Below are 11928 nucleotides of genomic sequence, written 5' to 3'. Positions count from 1 at the left end.
TTGATTTGTTCACTTAATAAACAAAACACAGTAAGTAAAATTTCAAAACATATAATGAAAAACAGAAATTTAAATTCCAAATAATTTTAATACAGATTTTTCTATATTAATTTATTATTTTAATTTAGTGTGATCCTTGCGCTTGATGCTTGCTGCACAGAGATTTTATATTAGGTTCCAATTTGGTTAGCTTTAGTCTCAAGTCTCCACGTTGTGTTATATCCAGCCGATTTCTTTTTTTACCAGTAAATCATTTACAGCACTAAATCCACATTCAGCTAAAAATGAAGATGGAAACGGTAGCAATAGTTTTCTTGCACATTTGGTTGAATTTGGGTATTTGATTTCTGTTTCCTCACAAAGCCATGCCATCGCTCCTTTGATATTAAATAAAGCTTTAACTGACTCATCATTTTGCAATTCTGCGAGTTCTTCTTGATACTGCATATTTGATATATCAGACAAATCCACTAACATTGGCTGCATCATCCATGTTGGGAAATCAATTTGTTTTAAATCAGAAAATCTTTCTTTTAAATCAGCCGATAGAATATTCAAATGATTGACAATAACAAGTAAAGCGGTATCAGTTACTTCACATTTTTGGAGCCAATGAAACTGTTTAAAGTTTTTGTTGTTAATATGTTTCTGACATAACTCAATATTGGTAATGAAATCAATTATCTTTGCTTTTGCATCAACAAGAGTTTTATTTGTTCCTTGAAGTTGCTTATTTAATATATTTAGTTTTTCAAAGATATCGGCTAAATAACTCACAAATGCTTTACCATCTATTGTTAACAGATACTTCATTTCAGGTTTGTCGCTTAAAAAATCACTAAGAGTATCAAACAGTTCCATAAATCCTTTCAAACAGTTTCCTTTAGATAGCCATCTTACTTCAGTATGAAGTAAAAGTCTCACACGGTCTTCATTTTGTTCTTCACAAAATAGCTTGAAAAGACGCTCACATTTGGCACTAGCTTTAATAGCATTAACACACTTTATTACTGTATGTAATACTTCATTCAGAACAGGCGAGATGTTTTTAGCTACCAAGTTTTCCCTATGAATAACACAATGCACAAGAATCATTTCTGGATTCACATCTTTCATCAATTTTAAGCAGCCATTTTTCTTGCCCATCATATTGGAAGCACCATCTGCAGCACAAGATGTTATATTTTTCATTGGTATATCATTGACATCTAAGTAGTTTTTTAGCTTATTATATATATCTTTGGAGGTAGTGGTGCTTTCTAATCTTTTACAGAACAACATTTCTTCAGCAAAATGTCCTTTATCAATATATCTTACGTAAGTTATCAATACTGCCTCACTGTCTCTCAAAGTTGATTCATCCATTTGCAAGGAGAATTTTCTTGTCTTCAGCTTTTCAATAAGTTGTTTTTCAATATCTTCACTCATTTCGTCTATTCTTCTGCTAACAGTATTGTCACTGAGTGGCATAGCTTTTACATCTTTGTCATCTTTTTCAAGAACTGTTTTAAGAAATGCTGATATTGACGGTTTTATTAAATTCTCTCCTATAGTGTAATTTTCTCCAGTTTTAGCAATGAATAAAGAAATTTGATAACTAGCCTCAAGAACACGATTATTAGTTGAAGTATGAGCAGTAAATAGAGCCTTTAATGTTCTTTTTTCAAAATTTTTCTTTAAAGTTTTAAAGTAACTCAAATCTGAATTAATATGAGCACTATGTTTCGCCTTCAAATGTGCCTCAAGACGACCTCGTTTCATTGATTCGTTGGTCAAGCATTGCTGGCATAAAAGACAAAAAGGAATCCGCTCATCGTGAACAGCGGGTATGAACCCAAATTTTAAATATTCCTCCGAATATTGACGAGTTTTTCTTGCTTGCACCATTCATTTTACTATGGGCTATAAGAAATAAAAATAAGATCAATTAAAAACTAATATTAAAATATGTGTTAAAATATATTCAATGTGACAGAGTAAACGTATACTAAAAATTCATATTTATTTAAATGTATATAACACATTTACTACACTACCACCGCAAATCAAAAGGTATCTATATTTTTTCCACTTGACAAAATTTTCTGGAAAGTTATGCTTCTAAAATTAAAATTGTCGTGCATGCACTATTATAGCCCCAATAATATTTATAAAATATTAGTGCTGCCTGACCTGTGGTGGCGCAGTGGATAAAACGTTGACCTGGAATGCTGAGGTTGTCGGTTCAAAACCCTGGGCTTGCCCGGTCAAGGCACATATGGGAGTTGAAGCATCCTGCTCCTCCCCCCTTCTCTATCTCTCTCTCTCAATCTCTCTCTCTCTCCTCTAAAATGAATTAAAAAATAATTAAAAATAAATAAATAAAATATTAGTGCTTTCTAGCCCTGATGCAAGAAGTACTTAATAAAGAGTTTAATATTGATAAAAATAAAATCAAATACTTACCAATTATATCTATACAATATATATGTGTGTATTTATTAAATCAACGAGCTTTTACAACAGTTTTGACTGACACTTATTTCAAATTAACACCAACTGAATGATGTGAAACACTACAGAAGTTGCGATGGGCCGATTAGGTGAGAATCACTGCGTTGTTTAGCGAGTTTTTAAAATGTCTGGGGTTCCCCGCAGCAGACGGCACGCTCCGTGGTGAACCCAGGACGAAGTTTACTTGACGACGCCAATCACCCAGTTGATATTTTGGTCTCGTCAAACGAAATTATACTTAATAATTATTTACCGCAATTATTTAAGAATTGCATTTTTTGTTAAATTTGGCACCGATATCTAGCATTGCATTTAAATGGCCCGGGGCGAAAGAGTTAAAGTCGTGTCAAGTCCATTTTCAAATTGCCCCCCTTAACTATCGAATTGCCCCCCTGTGGGGTGTGGGCCCCACGTTGGGAAACACCGGTCTAGACTCTTCATACAACATCAGGGTGGTTAACTCTTTTGCAGACCGGCAGGAAATTTCTGGTGGACCCACCTGTGGACTGGAGGTTGAAAACCACTGTTCTAATAGACTCATCATTTAAGTCAATTTTCACACCTATCACAGTCACCACCCCGTAGCTCTCCTTGGCTTCGCCCCCCATTCACACTTACGCTCCAGTCTTTCCTCCCTTGCCTTGAGGGCTCGCTCTCGCTCCTGTAACTGTGCTTCCTTCAGTTTCAGCTCACTTAATATGGGGCTGGAATCCTGCAGCTTTTCCGGTTCTCCTAATCGCCGCCCCCTTCTCTCAGGATTTCTTCTTCGCTCTTCTGCAACCAAGTCTGCTATCAAAGGGTTCCCCAGAATTTCTTCAACAGAAGGTCGATGGTAATCCTGGGGAAGAAATATTCAGTGTTACAGCCAGGTTTCGTAACAGAATACTCACCCTAAAAGAGCAGTCACATTAAAATGGCATATATTTTCAAGGCAAAAGGACTTGTTTATAGATGGGCCTTAACCACCTGGGAAAATAAATTCACTGGTGGCTTTAACTCCTGAGGTTTTGGGTACAAATGATAATGCAGATTTTACTTACCTTTGTTCCCCCTTCAACCGGAAGGCTCCATCCCAGTGCAGGTGCTCAGCAGCATTGCCAGAGTCTGTTTGAGGGCAGCTCTAAAGCTCAGTAAGCAGGATGCTCTCCCGAAGACCCTAACTCCTATTACGCCTGTCTCCTTCTTTCCTGTAATCCCACGGCGACGACCTTCCCCATTAGCCTGATCTCTTGTACGTCTCCCTTGCCATCCACGGCCAGATTTTTCCACATAATCTCTCAGAGTATTTCCTGCTACTCTTTTTGGCCACACACCCCCCTCTGTCTGGTCTCTAATCTCTCAACTGGAGCTACAGGCACAGTAATAAAGTCTTCTTTGTGGCCCCTCTGCACCATCTGCCACACTGAGGTACGGAGGGACAAGGGGAACTGAGGGTTTGATGCTTCCTGCAATCTTTTCTTGCCACCAACCATCTGTTAGCATGACAGCGAGTGGGAGGTGACATAAAGAAAGCACGGAGGGTAGGCCAGCAAGGACGTGCAATGTGCCATATTTATATGTTTTCACTTGTGTTAACAGAGCAGATTTAGCTAAGGAAATATATTTAATGTTTCTTCCCTCTCATTGCTCTATGAGAGAGAACACTCCCCAAAACTTAATTGAGAGACGGAAAGAGAGAAAATAACCTTCTCATCTTTACCTTTAAATTTAACATCCTTGTAATAATGTCATTCAGTTCATCAGAGTAACGATATGGAATTCGCCTGAATTTGCCTTCTTGGATTTTCCCAGCCAGTTCCTTCTGGTTGAAAGCTGTGAATGGAGGCCTGAAAGACAAAAAAAAAAAAAAAAAAAAAAAAAAAAAAAAATATATATATATATATATATATATATATTTTTTTTTAGTTTATTCATTTTAGAGAGAGGAGACAGAGAGAGAGAGAGAGAGAGAGAGAGAGAAAGAGAGAGAGAAGAGGGGGAGGAGCAGGAAGCATCAACTCCCATATGTGCCTGGACCAGGCAAGCCTGGGGTTTTGAACCGGTGACCTCAGTGTTCCAGGTCGACAGTTTACCCACTGCGCCACCACAGGTCAGGTGACAAAAATATTTTCTGTACAAAAGAAAATGTATTAGGAACCAAATCAAGAACACAGTTTATGCTCCAGTTTGCATTTATGTTTCTACTGCTGAGATTTTCCTCTATAGCTGCTTCCCAGTCTTGGCGCTACAGACCTCTGGGGTCACATAGCCCTTTGATGTGGGGGCTGTCCCGCGTGCACCATAGGGTGCCTGCTGCATCAGGGGCCTCCATCCACTAGATGCCAGTAGTTATCCCGAGTTATGACAACCAAAAATGTCTTCAGACATTGTCAAATGTCCCCTGAGGGCTAAAACTGCTTCACCATCCCTGGATGAGAATCACTGCTCATCCAAGGGGGGTGAAGCTTGGAAGGGAAAGAATAAAAAGGGAAAGAATTGAAGCTCTTTCAGTCTCCAAATCTCCAGACCTCCTCCCAGATCTCTGTTTCATCTCTTCCATAGCCCTGACCTATTTGCTCTCCCTGTGAGCTGAGTGTCAGTCTAACAAGGTAGCATCTAATCAGGCTGGAAGCCTGAACAAGTCAAGATCCAGCCTCAGGGGTTATATTATTAATTTATAAATTTTTTTTTTTTTTACCTGTCCACCTACCTTAATTTTAACTCAAGGTATGATTCTTCTTTTTCTTTAATTTTTATTTATTGATTTTAGAGATAAAGAAACATTGATTTGTTGTTCCACTTATTTATGCATTCATTGTTGATTCTTGAATGAGCCCTGACCAGGGATCAAACCCACAACCTCGGCGTATCAGGATGATGCTCTAATCAATTGGGCGATGTGGCTAGGGCTCAAGGCATGATTCTTTCAGACTTGAATATGCATGGATGGTCAAACAACTGAAGCCAGTAAAAGGTGACAAACCTCTGAATATATACCTCAGACTAGAAATCTGTCTTTATCATACTTACATTAATGCACACAATTCATACAGCAAACAACCTAGTGACCAGATATCTGATTTCTCATTGTAGGACATGCGACTCATCTGTTCCTTAAGGGGGAAAAAAGTAAGAAAGTGGGAGAAATTAAAAGTTTATTTTGTTTTTAAAATATACTTTATCTTCTAATTTATAATGAAAAAAGGCAAAAATCTTATCCTTATATACACTTTGTCATATATAATTCATTCATTTTTCCTTCTCAAATGTTTATTATAGGCGAGGCACTGACAATTCAAAGGTGAATATGAGAGACCTCTACCCTCATGACATTCATAATCTAGAAACTCCATTTTAAAAGAGGCAGAAGGTATTCCAGAATAATCAATACATACATCTAGCCCACATTTAAATAGATGCAGACTTAAATGGCAATTGAATTATTCAGTTAGCTTTATTCCTTGGTCTGTTCTATAAACCACACTAACTGATATTCCCATTTCCTGTTTTAATTGTTCGTCTTTCTTCCACACTCATCGTAAAATCAGTCTGCCATAGCTCTTATTCTCCATGGAGGGCACAGAGGCAGCGACCAGAATCTTCAGCAGGTTTCTCAGTGTTTTAAAGTCCAACAGGTGCCTGACTAAACAGTGGCGCAGTGGCTAGAGTGTCGGACTGGGATGCGGAGGACCCAGGTTCAAGACCCCGAGGTCACCAGCTTGAGTGTGGGCTCATCTGATTTGAGCAAAGCTCACAAGCTTGGACCCAAGGTCGCTGGCTTGAACAAGAGGTTACTCGGTTTGCTGTAGCCCCAGTCAAGGCATATATGAGAAAGCAATCAATGAACAACTAAGGTGTGTGTCTCAAGGAAAAACTAATGATTGATGCTTCTCATCTCTCTCCATTCCTGTCTCTCTGTCCCTATCTATTCCTCTTTCTGACTCTCTCTGTCTCTGTCAAAAATTTTAAAAATAAAGTCCATCAGGTGATGGAGATTACCGTATTTTTTGCTCCATAAGACGCACTTTTTTCCCTCCAAAAGTGGAGAGGAAAATGCCCGTGCATCTTATGGGGCGAAAAATATGGTATTTTATTAAATATTTTAACACACTATTTGGTTCAGAATATTTTTTTCTTATTTTCCTCCTTAAAACCCTAGTTGTGTCTTATGGTCAGGTGCGTCTTATGGAGCGAAAAATATGGTATTATGCTAAGCGACATAAGCCAGTAAGAGAAAGACAAACACCATATGATCTTGGAATCTAATGAACAAACTAAACTGATGAACAAAATAGAAACAGAGACATGGATACATGGCACAGACTGACAGCTGTTGGGGCGGCAGAGTGGGGTTGGGAGACTGGATAACAGAAGGTGAAGGGATTAAGGAAAAAGTATATATATATATCTATATATATAGATAGATAGATAGATATGTATATGTATATATGTATAACACAACACACAGACAACAGTGTGGTGATAGCCAGAGGGAAAGGAGGTGGGGTCGGTCGAGGTGGGCAAAGGCGGGGAAAATGGGGGCGAAGAGATTTAGCCTGGGGCAATGGGCACCCAATGCAGTGTGCAGAGGATGTTTTATTGAGTTGCACACCTGACACCTGTACCCCAATAAATTCAATAAAAAATTAAAAAAATAAAGTCCAACGGCTGAGTGTGATACCACGCCCTGGCAATGCCGTAGGGAAGACTGAACAGATCTGATTCAAGGGCAGGAGGGAAAAGGAACAATGGAGTTGTGCAGGTTTCAAATTTTCCAAGAACCACTTTTGGATAATTTACCTTTATGTTAAAGGCTTTCTATTGGGAATATGATCCAATGAGAAAATGACACTGTTCTGGCCATGTCTAATCTTAGTGAAAAACAAAATCATTAATACAAGGTTTTACACTCTAGACCAGTGGTAGTCAACCTGGTCCCTACCGCCCACTAGTGGGCGTTCCAGCTTTCATGGTGGGCAGTAGTGGAGCAACCAAAGTATAAATAAAAAGATAGATTTAACTATAGTAAGTTGTTTTATAAAGATTTATTCTGCCTGGCCCTGGCCAGTTGGCTCAGTGGTAGAGCGTTGGCCTGGCGTGCAGAAGTCCCGGGTTCGATTCCCGGCTGGGACACACAGGAGAGGCGCCCATCTGCTTCTCCACCCCTCCCCCTCTCCTTCCTCTCTGTCTCTCTCTTCCCCTCCCGCAGCAGAGGCTCCATTGGAGCGAGGATGGCCCGGGCGCTGGGGATGGCTCCTTGGCCTCTGCCCCAGGCGCTGGAGTGGCTCTGGTCGCGGCAGGACGACGCCCCCTGGTGGGCGTGCCGGGTGGATCCCGGTCGGGCGCATGCGGGAGTCTGTCTGACTGTCTCTCCCCGTTTCCAACTTCAGAAAAATACAAAACAAACAATAAAAAAAGATTTATTCTGCCAAACTTAGCGAAAATCCGACATAAAGTACTTGGTAAGTAATTATTATTATATGCTTTAACTTGCTGTAACTCTGCTTTACAAATTTTATAAAGTAAAGTTACTTCTCTACTTTATAAATCACCATTACTGTGGAACCAGTAATGAAAATTTTACTACTAACAGAGATACAAAAGTGGGCAGCTAGGTATAAAAAGGTTGACTACCCCTGGTCTAGTCAGATTGGTCAACATAACTAAAAATGAGTTAGAAAAGCCTGGAGATGTTTGTGAACTAAAAAAATTAATCCCTCTCCACCTTTACCTGCTCAGAATTCATCTACAGTACAGCCCACTGGTGCTATCACCTACTGATCCAAGCTCTTCAAAAGCCATCAGGCAATATCTAGAGAGCCATACACAGTTCATACCCTTTGACTCAGCAATTTCATGTTAAGAGCTAAGCTCTGCCAAGGAAAAAGCCAAAAAGGAAGAGAGAAGACTTTATATGTTCTTTCAGAATGGTGGGAAATTTTGGAAACAAAATATCCAGCAATAGAGGAAACAGATAAATAGATAGGCTCTGCAGCTCCCTTGTAGGAAAAGGCAATAATAGCAAAAAGAACAAATACGAAGAGTTAACGCTGTAAAAACATGTTATCTGAAGTGAGTGAGCCTCCTGAGCCCTGACTCTCCATGCACAAGAATCAGCTCTAGAGAGTCTGTTAAAATGCAGGGTCCAAATTGAAAAGAAGAAGGAAAACTGAGTGCAAGGACCGGTCCAGAGAGCTGAATTCACTGCATTGCGACTTGGGGCCCAGAACTGTGCATGTTGAACAAACACTCCAAACGGGTACAAGCTGGCATACAGGACCTGCAGCTCTTTGGGAAACATAGCTTCTGAGGCCAGAAACAAAACCTATTTCTATTTCACCTTTTTAATCTCAGAATTTAGCACATGGCAGTCATTCAATAAATGCTGATTTGAATTGCTGATACCGAGGAGTTTAACGGTCTGGTGATTCATTAGGGAAAAAATATGAATTTAAAATTAAAGTGTTAGTAATTCTTGGCTATTGGACATTACTAAACACACAAACTAAAAACTAAAAACAAAAAACCACACACCTCACAGTCCTTGCATTTGAAAGCTTACTTTGAAGAGGTTTAAAAAGTATCTAAATTCTGAAAGACTTACAGGAGACATGTAATAAGGTGTGCCAACAAACGTTTTTGCAAAACTTGTATCATGATTTAATATTCTAGCCAGCCCAAAGTCTCCAAGCTTAACATTGTGATTGCCACCCAGGAAAACATTGGCTGGTTTCAGATCCCGATGTAGTACAGCATGACCACCATCACTTCGTCTATGACATTCCTTTAGGGCCAGAGTCAACTGAGTCATCACTCGAAGAACAAACTCTTCATCTAAGTATTGTCTGAAACCAAAACAGTTATGTAGCATAGAGCTTCTGAGTAAAACCATTACAAAGATGAAATAATAAATTATCTAGTTTTCAAAGTGTACATTAGGGAAATAAATATCCTATTTTGATATAAAATACGGGTGTTGATTCACAAGGTATTTCCTAAAATTCTGTGGACCCACCAAAAAAGTACTTCATCCCTGATCCTAAAACAAGATGCTTCACAAAAGATAAACCAGATCCATTTTCAGCTTACATTTAAAAGATTAACTTACCTTTCCTTGGTTCCCTTTGTAATTACACTAGCCAGGTCCCCTCCTTTGCAATATTCCATTACAATGTATAGTGTTGTGTTGGTTCGGTCAATAATCCGATCATAGTAACGGACAATGTTTGGATGTTTCAGTTCACGAAGCAAATTCACTTCAGAAACAAGCATTTGTTTCTCAGCTTCTGTCATGGAGCCATAGTCAAGCTCTTTCCAAACTAATATCTGAAATAAAGATTGCCAAGGTAGGAATGAACTCATTGCATTCAAAAACAAAATGAGGGCTTCGATTTTTTTTTAACTATAGAATTCCTTTTCTACTAAATAGATCATACAGTCATGATCATCTAATTTAGTTCAATAAACTTAAGGACCACTGAGTTTATTTCCAAAATCATTCTTTAATTCTTTTTTTTTTTTTTTTTTTACAGAGGCAGAGATAGACAGGGACAGACAGACAAGAACGGAGAGAGATGAGAAGCAACAATCATCAGTTTCTCCTTGCACGCTGCGACTTCTTAGTTGTTCATTGATTGCTTTCTCACATGTGCCTTGACCGCGGCCTTCAGCAGACCGAGTAACCCCCTGCTGGAGCCAGGGGCCTAGGGTCTAAGCTGGTGAGCTCTTTGCTCAAGCCAGATGAGCCCGCGCTCAAGCTGGCGACCTCGGGGTCTCGAACCTGGGTCCTTCCGCATCCCAGTCTGACGCTCTATCCACTGCGCCACCACCTGGTCAGGCTTTAATTCTTAAGAAGAAAAAAAAAAGTAACGGGAGAGAGGGAGATGAGACACACCAGGCTCCCCCAACTCCCTACCCTCATTGCTCTGGGAGATTGGCAAAGTTACTTTGGCCAGAGGTGGGGCAGAGGCAGCCCAAGTCCCTGACTATTCCCAACACCCAAGCCTTTCCCAGGTAGAAAGAAGACTTGAGTATTTATCCCTCCATCAGCTGTTAGGCAGCTTCCTCCCCATTGTTTCTCTCTGAATAAAGTCTACCTCCACACATGAGAAATACGAATCCAATACTCTGAATAAAGGGTATCTTAAAGGAGCTCTGATTGCAAGACATAAAAGTTCCAGGTTCCTCTTGTAGTCCTGCCCTTTCCTCCCGTCCCAGAAGTCTGCTCTTTAATAGCTCAGGAGTCAGCCACCTGTCAACAGCGGAAGGCCCATAGCAGGTCAAAGTAGGAAAAACAGGAAGGAAATGGAAGAGAAAGCAAAAAAGACGGAAATATAAGCAAATATATATATATATTATATATATGTTATATATCTGTATATGTGAATATACTTTATATCTATAAACTATAGTATATGTAAATACATAAATATTATATATTACTGCACAAAAATTAGGGATATTTCAAAATGAATATGAAACAATAAAATATCCCCTAATTTTTGTGAACAGTATATATATACACATATACATACATACATACAAACTCCCATCCCTTGGGAAACCCAGTACAGCCACTCGGCTGGTGAGACCTTAGCAGGGGCGGGGACAAGGAAGGGGTCCGCGCTCACCTTGCCGTCAGTCTTCCTCCGGATCTTCTGGCAGCGACCGAAGGAGCCCGGGCCAATGGTGTGCAGGACCTCGTAGTCCTCCGCCCGGGTCGGCATGGCAGGGCCCGCCACCAGACTTCTGCAGATCGCGCCACAGCCGCAGCCACCGACTCGACTCCGAGACCCCTCCAAGCCACAGGCCTGCAGTCCTAGTCTCCAGCCCAGTTTAACCGTCGCGGGCTCTGCAGCCTATTGGCCCATGATGAGGTAGCTATTGGCCCATGATGAGGTAGCTTTGCCTCTCTGATTGGCTAATAGGAACACAACTCCCTCGGCATCTTGAAAAGGCGTATCCATAAGCAACCTGTATCGGCGTCTCTGTGGGTGTCTGTTTTCCACCAGTAGGGAGAAAGACGCGGAGCTAAATCAAACGGAGGGTGAGGGATTGATAGTGAAAATAGGTGGGTCTGCGCAACTCTTGGCGGTCTGGCTGAAGTCGCCAGGGTAACCGAAGTCCAGAGACTTTTCCTTAGCCTTATTTGCACATTGCCTCAACCAGCTGCCTTCTGACCTTTGCACTGTGACCCCTCTCTCAGGTTCCTGTACCCTGAGCCTGGCTGGGATCACGCCGAAGACTTGAGAGCTGAGTACAGCCCCTCGTTGAAGGATGCATGAGAGTGCTATGATGCGGGACTGTGCCAGGCACTTTACATGTATTGTCTTGTTTATTCCTCGATGTAAACCTATAAGGCAGGAATTGGTATAATGAAGAAGTGGGAGCACAGAAAAGTTACATTATTTTCTCTAGGTCCAACAGCCAGAGATAGAAGAATCAATGCAAAAACAG

General features: G+C 40.5%; 1 protein-coding gene across 2 annotated transcripts; it reads right to left on the bottom strand.

Annotated features, from left to right (window-relative positions):
- Positions 1 to 610: 610 nt before the first annotated feature.
- LOC136393849 (serine/threonine-protein kinase Nek2-like) lies at positions 611 to 11285 on the bottom strand. 2 transcript variants are annotated; one of them, XM_066366498.1, is made up of 7 exons: positions 11103 to 11285; positions 9581 to 9798; positions 9077 to 9317; positions 5503 to 5585; positions 4193 to 4319; positions 3112 to 3331; positions 611 to 1902 (listed from the first exon to the last, which is right to left on the bottom strand). In XM_066366498.1, the coding sequence occupies exons 1-7, from the start codon at positions 11196 to 11198 to the stop codon at positions 1811 to 1813; spliced, it is 1077 nt and encodes a 358-aa protein (XP_066222595.1). In that variant the 5' UTR covers positions 11199 to 11285; the 3' UTR covers positions 611 to 1810. The 2 variants fall into 2 exon arrangements, with proteins under 2 accessions (XP_066222595.1, XP_066222596.1); XM_066366499.1 differs by lacking the exon at positions 611 to 1902 and adding an exon at positions 2925 to 2999.
- Between the last annotated feature and the right edge of the window lie 643 nt (positions 11286 to 11928).

This window comes from Saccopteryx leptura, chromosome 2 (assembly GCF_036850995.1).
Source record: "Saccopteryx leptura isolate mSacLep1 chromosome 2, mSacLep1_pri_phased_curated, whole genome shotgun sequence".
Taxonomy (NCBI): domain Eukaryota; kingdom Metazoa; phylum Chordata; class Mammalia; order Chiroptera; family Emballonuridae; genus Saccopteryx; species Saccopteryx leptura.
The sequence above is the reverse complement of the archived record's forward strand: the minus strand, read 5'-3'. Positions and strand labels throughout refer to the sequence as shown.